The sequence below is a fragment of the Mirounga leonina genome, unplaced genomic scaffold (assembly GCF_011800145.1).
Source record: "Mirounga leonina isolate KUSES-001 unplaced genomic scaffold, KU_Mleo_1.0 Mir_93, whole genome shotgun sequence".
Taxonomy (NCBI): domain Eukaryota; kingdom Metazoa; phylum Chordata; class Mammalia; order Carnivora; family Phocidae; genus Mirounga; species Mirounga leonina.
Window position 1 is genome coordinate 52164580 of NW_023270854.1, and position 12130 is coordinate 52176709.

General features: G+C 35.9%; 1 protein-coding gene across 2 annotated transcripts in view; it reads right to left on the bottom strand.

Moving 5' to 3' along the window:
• Nucleotides 1-12130, bottom strand: part of MYOM1 (myomesin 1) — a 155693-nt gene that overhangs the window by 109677 nt on the left and 33886 nt on the right. For both annotated transcript variants that reach the window (XM_034995657.1, XM_034995658.1), the window contains exons 5-6: nucleotides 4499-4639; nucleotides 567-888 (exon numbers count right to left, since the gene is read on the bottom strand). In XM_034995657.1, the coding sequence (XP_034851548.1) occupies nucleotides 567-888; nucleotides 4499-4639 (463 nt within the window). The remainder of the gene's footprint in view (nucleotides 1-566; nucleotides 889-4498; nucleotides 4640-12130) is intronic.

Below are 12130 nucleotides of genomic sequence, written 5' to 3' on the forward strand. Positions count from 1 at the left end.
TTTATTTATTTATTTATTTATTTATTTATTTATTTATTTATTTATTTATTTATTTTAGCAAGGGGAGGGGGAGGAGCAGAAGGGGAAGGAGAGGGACAAGCAGACTCTGTGCTGAGTATGGAACCCCACGTCAGGCTCCACTCAGGGCTCCTCCCAGGGCTCAATCCCAGGACCCTGAGATCATGACCTGAGCTGAAATCAAGAGTCAGATGCTTAACCAGCTATACCATCCAGGTGCCCCTCTTTTCCCCTTTTAAAAAGATACATTTAATTTTTAACATTCTAAGCCTCAGCAACATATTTTACTTTCCCCTAAGGTGGATTTCTTAAGGTTCTTTAGAACCATAATTTCTGTAGAACCTAAAATTTCATGGAGTTTGAAACTACTAAGTCTGTCTTTCTTTGACCCATACATTTTGATGTCTTTCTCCTTGTTTTCTTTAGTTTTGTTTCTCCAGAAGACTATATATTTCTTCATTCAAAATAAATAAATCTATATGTACACACACATACAATGTTACATGCATTTCTGCATTTGTAAATTACATTAAATTGTCTTTTCTTACTGTTTTTTTCAGCGACAGCCGTTCTGCCTTCTCTCGAATTGTTACTTTCCTTGACTTCTTCTCAAAAGCTTCCTCCTGGTGAAGAGTGGACGTAGACTGTTTGGATACTGAGGACTGTTTGGATACAGCAGACTGTTTGGATACAGCAGATTGTTTGGATATAGCTGACTGTTTGGATACAGCGGACTGTTTGGATACAGCAGACTGTTTGGATGCCGTGATTCCTTCTTCACTAGCAAGAAGATTCCTCTGGGCTATATAAGCAGCAGCTTCCTTAATTCTTTCTTCTTCCGTATCTGTAGTTCCACTGACATGCACTTGGCTAAAATATAATAAGAGCAAAACATGGCTACTGTGAAGGGCAGTGATAGGATTGCCTAATTTTTACTAAGTTCAAAGTATCAGAACTTAGACATTGTGTATCATGCCCAAAGAAAACCTGACAAAGAAAAACCTGGTAAATCAGGAGCTAACTCTTCACATACAGAAGTGATCATCACCTTAACCCATAATGGTAACAACAATAATAATACCTACTATGGCCGTGGTGTTGACAAGTGCTTCTTTACATACATTATCTCATTTTAAGCCTGCAATAACCCTAGGTAAACTCTATCATTTCTATTTTAGACATATGGTAACAAGGCTCAGAGAAATTAGATAACTTGCTTAAGGTCATTTCATTGGTTTCTTTAGGGTATTTAAATAGGATAGAGTCTATAATAAAAGATTAAGTTATGACTTTCCTTCCAGAAAAGATGACATTATAAAATGAGATATTGTTTCTGTGCCTGTGATTCCGATATGGGACTATGTGCTTGATCTGGATTCTATAACTCACCTGATATAATGCATTGCCCAGAGCTCTTGCACCTATAAATAAATTCTAAATTTACATGAGATCCTTATGCCTACTGGGTTTCTTTAAAGGTTATTTGTGTGTGTGTGTGTGTGTGTGTGTAAACATATTTAACAACATTCTTTATTTATGCTTGCAATAGCCCTGATAAGGGAAAAAAATGACCAAAATTTAATTTGAAGGGATGATGTTTATAAAAGTGACTTGTTTTTATTCATAACTAATGATGATGGCAAGTGAGTGGTAACATCCAAAAGTGCTGTGCCTAATGTAGTAGTTTATGATAGAAATTGTGCTATAATTTATTAATGTTAAAAACATGTAGATTATTTTTAATCTCCTTCAATACCTTTGTGGTCAAGCCCAACAGTGAGGAAGTATAATGATTATATTGAAGATTTTCTTGAAATTGAGTCTCCTTAGACCTCTGAAGGCTGAATTTTACCTTTGATTTTCTTATAAGAATAATGATTTCCAAATTTAAGCAAATACTGCCATTATGTTTATAAGTTTCTGGTACCAGAATCTGTGTAGTTTGCTGAAAAAGAGGGCTCAATATTTGCCCAAGTTTGAAATTTCTCATGGAATTTTACTAAAACATCTGGTAGACAAGATTAGTCTACTTTGTTTCTTACTACACTCAGTGAGTAAAGTTTAATTTCTTTTTCCTTATCTCTATCTCTCCAAACATTAATAAGGTAGTCTTTACTAAGTAAGTGAGTAATACATCCACTATAATTTAGAGAAAAGGGAAGATGGAAGATTTTCAGTTTAGTGTCTTGAAATAATTATCTCTAATTTCTTTTTAATGAGATAGGAAGTGAATGAATTAATAAGTGAATACAAGACAAACTGTCATGAGAATCTGCTTGGAATTCCACATAGAGGTAAATATATAATAGATTTGAAATGATCTTTGTAAAATGATTTGATATATATAATACATTTTATTCAATGCTAGTCTTGCCCTGAGTTGAGACAATTCTTAAATAAGAGAACTTTAAGTTTAAGCTCACATTACCTCTAATGTGACATAGCTCTAGAGGTCAGAATTAAGTCCTGGTCTCCTTACCTTTTCCATGACAAATAAGCTGAACTTCAGGAAGACTGTATATTTCATGTGAGATCTCAAATACACTTAAAAAATATTTTGACCCAGGACAGCAGGAATATTTTTCTTTAAGTAAATATAAGTGTATGTCAGTGATAACCCTTTTATAATCTGGGTACAAAAGCAAGAATATGCTAACATGCTGACAAAACTATACAGCTACAAATTTAAGATGAATTTCACACCTCCCCAATACTCTATCTCAACTCAAAAACCTGCTGGTGACACAAAGTTAACTCAATTTATCTGAGTACAAGAAGTGAAAATTTCAAGTGCCATCCAGAAGAAACGGTATTTCCCAGAAATACACTATAATCACAGAGTGCAGTGTTATGTTGCATTGGCCAATCCCAGCAGACTCAGCTCTTCCATTGCCAGCCATGTAACTTTCAGCAAGTCATTGAGTCTTAATTTCCTTGTCCATAAATTGGTATACTAATACATCTCTAGAGCTGTATAGAGGACTTAGCAAGATAGTTTACATAAAGCATCTAGTAAGATTCTCAGAAAACAATCGGTATTCAACAAAGGTTCATTTTTCCCCCATCTTCTTCTTAGATTGTTAATACTGTCAACACCATTACGAAGTGTTATTTTCAACATAGTAGTAGAATATAAGAGATGGATCCATATTTTAAAAAGGAAAAAAGGAGAACTAGAAATAAAACCAACTGAAAGCAAGAAGCCTCATTTCATGTGGTAAAGAGATGGAGAGGTATGCCATGTAGGTTAATGCTAAGTTAATGTGCTTTTTAAATATATATATTTTTTAAAACAGAGTGAGCTGGGAACAAAGCAGAAAATAAAATATTTTACTCCTCTAGCCTAGCCATCGCCTATAAAGAATGTCAGTGTATATTAAACTAACTGTGGAGAGGCTAAGTCTGGGTAAGCATACTTAGCAAAATATGCATATTTCAATGGAAAGTTCACTTAAAAAAAATCAGAGATATCAAAGAGAAAGCTAAAAATAGCATATTATTTACCCCCTCACCTTCCTAACTATAATCAGAGCCAATTATGACATTAGCTTCTGAAACAATTCCAGAAGAAACTATCAGAGAAGAATGAGAAGAAAAACACAGGGAAACAGAGGTAGGTCACCAACGATGACAACCACATCATTGCCTCCTGAATTTCCTGATGGCATTTGCCCTGAGAGGAAGCCCTCATTTTGAGTATCACCTCAGCTCTGTGGATAGTTCTCCATTCAAAGGAAAATAAACAGAGAAGGCTCTGAAGGTTCCCATTAAATCTTAATTTGGTGTCTCAAACAGGTTTCAAGATTCCTCTAGATATTATAATCATTCCAAAAAAGTTTATAGTTTTTTAAAAAGATCACATACACATATTTACCTTATAAACACAGAAATTTGGCATTAATGGACTTGTAATTTCATGATTATTTTGTTTGAAGTTTGCCTCAAGATAAATAGTAATCTTTTTCACATTAAACAAATACAGGCAAATAGGCAGGCATTCAAATTATGATGCCATTCTTTTACTTAGTCTATGTTATCTAAGATTTTTTTTCTTCCTAATGAAAAATAATTAAAACCACACTGGCAACCACAATAGCTTCCCTCTGCCTAAATATAACATCGGATTTTTTTTTTTAGTTCATCCAATATTTTATGGTTTTGAACCTTTCTTTCTACTCTAGTGACTATCTATAGTGTCCAATCACTAGCATCCAATGCTCTCCTTCTTAATTTCAGTCAGTTACATAATTAGAACTAAGTTCCTGATCCTTCTCTTTTGTCTTGTAGCCATCCTAGGTGATGGCCGATTTTCACAATGAACATGTCTCCCTCAGTGCAGAATTCCAAGGTTCCTCAGACCTTTCTCAATCATCACATAGTTAAGTGTTCAATAAATGTCAGAGGCAATTATTATTATTACCTGACAACATTTACTTTTCACTTTCTAATATTTAAGGCCAGGAAGAGAATGCATACGTACCGTCCTGAGAAAATGGGCACTATATAGTCACTTGGCAGATTTTCCTTCTCCTCCCCAGAGAGAAGGCTCTTCTTGGCTCTCTTTGTTTGGGGGCTCAACTTCGATGAATAATCTTCTAACATCAGACTGGAATCTGTAAGTCTGAAACAAAACCCCTAACATTAGGTAATAACCAAAAATTGCATTGAAAATATTCAAAAATGCTTATACAGGGAAGTTTTAACTAGGGGGAGGTTTCACAGAATCTTAGATTTCTAATGTTATAATACCTTTTATCTTTAGAATTAAAGAGGAGTGAGAAAGACCTCATACAATGCACTCTATATAGACACAAGAAAAAAATAGGTCTATGGTAATTTCATAGCTTTGTCCACCCCCGCCCGAAAGTTTCAAGGGAAAACAGCAGTGTTTTTGTGATAGTTCCAAATACCCCTTGCTGTTAAGTTAATGTTCAAAATTTAGGAAGTCTATAAAAATGGTTTTATCCAAATCTTTTCACGGGATTGATAAAATATAAAATGTTCTGGATAGGGAGCCCTTCTCCACCAAACCATTTTGATGCAGGACCCCTAGGTTCAACTCTGAGGACTTTATGTAGTGTAGACAGACTCCTCTCTTAGAAGAAACACTGAGTTCATCAAACAAGAGTTAATATATTTTGTGTGAACACATAGTGTTAAGTAATTCAGAGAGTTACAGGGGTATGATAAAGAACCCTTCGGTCAGTTCTGTTGTACACAAAAATCCACCCATGCACATTTGTGCAAATGTGCATTTGGAGGTAGACAGTGTTCTAAATAAACAAAAAAATGTATTAGCATGGCAGAAAACATGAAAGCAGAGATTGCACCTACAGAAAAGGATTGATAAAATCAAAAGTACAATCCGTCTTAATCTTCGTAGTCCTTGAATGAAATGAAATGCATTTCCATTCAAATATATACAAGTGGGCATAAATTTCAGGAGCTCATGGACTCTCTCAAATTAATCCATGGACTCATGTTAAAATCCCCTGGTCTACATTGTAATGAAAGACATTCACAATAGGGAACTCTACCAGAACTCTGTACTATCTTTGTAATTTGAAATGATTCTAAAATAAAACAGTATTAAAAAGTCCCCTTGTCTAGAGAAAATTTGGGAAGAAAGTGAAGCATGTGTGTGATATGGCATGGGAAGAGCAAGCTGCCCAGCTGAGACAGAAAAACTTTCCAAACCAACCAAACCCGACCATTTCTCAATCTTTAAGAAGCATTAGGAAAAGCAGAGATGACCTAAATCAAAAGCAGAAGACAGGCCAAACACATATATAGTGCAAAAGGAACACATAATAATGCAAGTAAATCTATCCTCTGCTAAACAAGTAGTAGGGCTTCTAGAAAGTACAGGGGGGTGCAGTGGTTCTGGGCCTGGGGGTATAGGGTGCACTACTGCCTTTGATCCCCAGAACACAGTGGCCAACTTCTTCCTCTCCCGCTAACTAGCTCCTTCCCTAGGGTGAATATCTAGGTCCTAGTGTATGATCAGCATTGAAATTAAAGGTTAGAACCTTCAATTCAAGCTTGAGGATTGGTTACCAATTGGAAGGCTGAGTGAAATTTGTTCTTGGCTGCCTGTTCCAGGCAGCAGCAAAATGACTGCGTTCTATATCCCCAGCAGATTACAAAGTACAGGCTGTGCTAATACACATCTAAGTTTAAAGTGGTATTTTCCTTCCCCTCTTTAATTCATTACCATGCAAAATAAAATTAATTTTGGAGTTTAAGAGTTTCTTTTTTTCCTATTTATAGAATATTTTCATTTTTTTCATTTTGCTCTCACTTTTCTGTTTTTGCTCTTTTTTCTTTACTTTCATTCTAGTATCTATAGTCATTTTCATGAGCTCGTATTTTCAACATTTATTTACATTGAAACAGCTATGATTTGTCATTCTTTTTGTTGTGTTGTTGTTCCTTTTTTGTCATTTTCCCTTTAAGATGAATCTTTGAAATGATGCACTTACTACATAGAATGTGCCAGGAGGTGATTATTCCATCCTCACAGGTAAATCACAGTGGCTGGTTTCTAATATTGAACTTTATGGTAATGATTCATGGAACGATCATCAGTTTCCACTTCATATGTTATTTGGAACAAAAAACTTCACAAAAAGCATTATGATGTTTTATATTATACATATAGTATTATTTAGAAAATCCAAAGTATTTAGAAAAAAAAATCTTTGTTATGCTCTTTAAAGTTTCTTCAAGCTTTTGAACACTAATTAAAAAAAAGTGCAGGGCGCCTGGGTGGTGCAGTCTCTTAAGTGGCTGACTCTTGGTTTTGGCTCAGGTTGTGGTCTCATGGTTGTGAGACTGGGCCTGCGCGGAGCTCTGAGCTCTGTGTGTGCTCAGCACTGTGTCTGCTTGGGACTCTCTCGCTCTCTCTCCCTCTCCTGCTCTTGCTCTCTCTCTTTCTAAAATAAATAAGTAAGCCTTAAAAAAAGAAAAAGCATGTAAAGGATTAGAGGTTAAAATACTATGCCAACAGACTATTTAACAATAACTCACTTATTGAAGATAGCAAACAAAACTAAATCAGAGAAACATAAAGCTTTAAGGAACTTTATAATAACCAGTGTAACTAATTATTTGAAGAAAAAGCCATCAATAGTCTATTTTGTCATGATCCATGAACACTGAAGTCTAACATCTTATTCTATTGAATTCTAAAGCTGAATATTGTTTTTAGAGGAGAATGTTTTAAGAAGAATATGTAAGATTTTAATTCTTTGAATTTAAATCAAAAGGTGAAATAAGAAGCAAAATAAGTCAGTCAGAGAAAGACAAATACCATGTGATGTCACTCATATGTGGAATTTAAGAAACAAAACAGATGAACAGAGGGAAAGGGAAGGAAAAATAAAATAAGATAAAAACAGAGAGGGAGACAAATCATGAGACTCTTAACTCTAGGAAACAAATTGAGTATTGCTGGAGGGGAGGCGGATGGGGAAGATGGGGTAACAGAGTGATGGGCATTAAGGAGGGCACTTGATGGAATGAGCACTGGGTGTTACATGCAACTGATGAATCACTAAATTCTACCCCTAAAACTAATAATACACTATATGTTAACTAGCTTGAATTTAAATAATTTTTTTAAAAGATGAAATAAGGTTTTGATAACCTCTTGGGTGTTTAGTTTTATCTAAATTTTGAAAATCCTCCATCTTAAAGTCAGTTTCTGAGTAGACATGAAACTTGATATGCATGGATCTATTGGGATCTTTTAACTATTAAAACTACAATTAATGTTCTTTATGTACTGAGCTTAAATCTTGAAGCTTTCTGAATTTCAGTTTATGAAGGCATTGAAATTAAGCAATAGTTAAGGATTGATTTGTGTGTGCATACATGCACTTGCACATCTGTAACTGTGTCTAAGTACAAATTCTTGCACTCTGCTACTAACTGGGGTATGTCCTCTGCCTAAATTTATGCCTAAATTTAACCGAATTTAAAGAAATGTCATGGTGTGTATGGCATCATCACATCTACAGCCAGCAGCACCACAGAGAAGGGATGTAGCCAAGGTAGAGAGAGCTCTCTCTGGTAAGCCTATTTCTAACTCAGAATTTAATTCAAATACTTAACAATGACAAAAGATAACCTTCTGTTTTTTCAACTTCATAATTATACTTGACAGGAAAATAAAGAACAAAACCACTTATAAAATCCCAGAACTGGAAGAGATCTCAAGGATATTTATAACAAGCTCCTCATTTTATAGATTTGGAAGACATAAGAGTGCCTTCCTAACTTGCCCGTGTTCACACAGCAAGTTGGTAGCTGAAGTAGGGACTAGCACCCATCTAGGTCAGTGTTCTTACCACTATACCAGTTGTCTCTGACTTTTGTGACTGAGTACTCCTAATCCAAAAATACTGGGGACATGCCACCTACATATGTTTATTTATATGTTCTATGCATATACTACCATATAAATAGTCACACTTTATGAAACATTCAGTCAATAGAAACATTTTAGAGACCAAATTTGAGGGGCGCCTGGTTGGCTCAGTTGGTTAAGCATCTGCCTTCAGCTCAGGTCATGATCTCAGGGTCCTGGGATCGAGCCCCGTGTTGGACTCCCTGCTCAGTGGGGAGTCTGCGTCTCCCTCTCCTCCCTGCTCCTGCCCTCTCTCTCGCTATCTCTGCCTCTGTCTCTCAAATAAATAATCTTAAAAAAAAACAACAACAAACAAATTTGATTTAAAAAAAAATAGTAGTGCTAATATTTCTTCCTATCTTTCCATGGTCTGCCTTTGTGGACACCCCACTTTGGAGATCATAATACTGTATCACACTGCCTGTAATGACTCCCATGGTGATTTGTTATTCCTGAATTTATTCACAGGTTATGAAATCATCACAGTTCAGTTGAAAATATATCATTAAAAAACTCATTAAATTTTACATGAAATAAAATGTTAGTTCCTTAAAGTTATGTTTGTAGTCAACATACAATTTGGGGGAAATTGTCCTAGTTCCCCAGGATGAGTAACTTTATTCATACTTACATTAAGTAGGGATCTGCTTATTGGCTATATCACTTTCCGAAAGTGTCATAACCTATTGGCATGTTCAGAAAAATGATGGGCTGTAGGCATTGTCTTTTGCTGACACTGCTCCCAAACCCTGCATCACCCAACCCTATATGCTCAGGTTATAGTGCATTATTGCTTTCTCTATCTTTCTCACTGCCTATGACCACTCATAGAGATGAACAGTTTTAGTTATCTTTGTATCTGCATTGTGTCCAGTGCCCGAAGGTGTTCAATAAATTTTATTGAATGAAGTGAAATCATTCATCCTCCTTTCATCATACCCTAGCCCAGTGATTCTCAACCTTGGCTTCACACCAGAATCTGCTGAGGAGTTATTAAAAATGACCAATGTAGAGGTGGGACTTCTAGTATGATGGAGTGAGTACTTCAGCAGTTACTCTCCCCAAAAAGCAATGATAAAACTGGATACAGGTGTCAAAACCAACCCATTCAGGGCTCTGAAAATCAACCAAAGACATACACTACACTGAGAAGTAGTTATTCATAAAAAAGCCACTGAACTTTAGGTATGAACAATGGAAGTCTACATGGCATTCTGCCTAGCTTTCTCCCCTCCCCCTCCCCCAGCTCAGTTTATAAGGTATTTCTATCAAAATCGAAAAAGGCATGACAATCAGAATGTTCACTGCCAGAGGGGGCTGACCTGATTTGGAGCAGAACATGTTAAAACTTCACATCCAGCAGCATTGTGAGAAACCCTAGAAATCTAAGTGGTAAACAAACAAGGGAAGACCAGCAACTCAGCCTCAGGTTCCAATCATGGTTGGAAAAAGCAGCAGACTGGTAGATCAGCCAGCCATTTAATAGGAAGATCTGGGAAATAAGACCACCATGGGAAGCCTCCCAAAGTTCTCCATGTGCCTGCATAGGAAAAACTGGATAGGACTCAAATTATCCACACATCACTGGCTGACTAATCCTGTGTTCACGTGCAGAGGACAGACAAGAGAGTCTAGAGGAAAGCAAAGCCAGAATGTATATATTTAAAAGTTACCTGAACTTTAAATGTCCTCCCTAACATACATACAGATCTACTGCCAGAGAGTGAAAGCTTTTGTTTTAATACAATATCTCACCATTCATTGACTGGTCATTAATCTATGCAAACGCAATTTGATCCCTATGAATTCAGGTTTAAAAATGAGAACAATAATTTAAAAAGCAAATTGAGTAGAGACATCAGCAGTCACACAGTTACACACAGTTTACACACACACAGTAAACAGATTCTATAAGTGCATTTACACAAGTTATTAAAACCAAAACACAATGACAACACACTTAAGGGAAAATTCAGAATCCAGAATTGCTACAATATCTAACATGTCCAATATTTAACAACAACAGAAATTATGGAACATGCCAAGAAATAGGAAAATATAATCCATACCAACAGAAAAAAAGCAGTAAATAAAAACTGTCTCTGGGTGGACCCTGATGTTGGATTTAACAAAGACTTCAAAGCAGCAATTCTAAATGTGTTCAAAGACTAATAAAGGAAACCATGTTTAAAGAACTAAAGAAAAGTATTATGACAATGACTCAAAAGAAGAGAGAATGTCGACAAAGACATAGAAATAACAAAATGGGGGGGGGCACCTGGGTGGCTCAGTCAGCTAAGTGTCTAATTCTTGATTGCGGCTCAGATCATGACCTCAGGGTTGTGAGATTGAGCCCCATGTTGGGCTCTGCACTCAGGGGGAGTCTGCCTGAGATTCTTTCCCTCTGTCCTTCCCCCACTCATGCTCTCTCTCTCTTTTCCTCTCTCAAATAAATAAATAAAAACTCAAATTTATTTATTTGAGAGAGAAAGAGAGAGAGCACAAGCAGGGGGAGTTGGCAGAGGGAGAGGGAGAAGCAGGCTCCCTCAAGGAGCCTGACACGGGGCTCAATCCCAAGACCTCATGATCATGACCTGAGCCAAAGGCAGATGCTTTACTGACTGAGCCACCCAGGTACCCCTAAGTAAATAAATATTTTTTTAAAAACCCAAGAAATTCTAAAATAGGATCAAATGAACATTGTGGAGTTTAAAAGTATAATAACTTTAATGAAAAATTTATTAAAGGGACTCAAGAGATTTTAGATAGAAGAATAAAGAATCAGTGAACTTGAAGATAAAAATTATCCAGTCTAAAAAACAGAAAGATGGGATGCCTGGATGGCTCAGTCAGTTAGGCATCTGCCTTCAGCTCAGCTGATGACCCCAGGGTCCTAGGATTGAGTCCCACATCGGGCTCCTTGCTCAGTGGGGAGCCTGCTTCTCCCTTTGCCTGCCACACCCCCTGCTTGTGCTCTATCTCTCTGATAAATAAATAAATAAATAAATAAATAAATAAATAAATAAAATCTTTAAAAATAAAAATAAAAAACAGAAAGAGAAAAGAATGAAGAAAACTTTTAAAACCTTCAGAGATCTGTGGGACAATATTAAACATACCAATATATGAGTAACAGTAATATTGAAAAGAGGATCGATAAAGAGTAGGAAAATATATTCAAAGAAATAATGGCCTAAAGCTCCCCAAATCTGATGAAAACTATTACTCTATGGATCCAAGATGCTCAATAAACCCAGGTAACATACACACAAAGAGATACACACCTAGATAAAGCCAGAGAGAAATCTTGAAAGTAGCAAGAATAAAATGGTTAATCACATATAGGAGAAAAATATATTAATCGTTGACACTTTATCAGGAACAATATATCCCAGAAGGCACTGATATGATATATTAAGTTCTGAAAAAAAGTTAATCAAAAATTCTATATCCAGAAAGACAAAAGCAAAAATAAACTATTGGGACTATACCAAAATAAAAAGCTTTTGCATTGTAAAGGAAACCATCAATAAAACAAAAAGGCAACCTATTGAATGGGAGAAGATATTTGCAAGTAATATATCTGGTAAGGGATTAATATCTAAAATATGTAAAGAACTTATACAATTCCACATAAAAAATCTGATTTAAAAATGGGCAGAGGACCTGAATAGACATTTTTCCAAATAAGACATACAGATG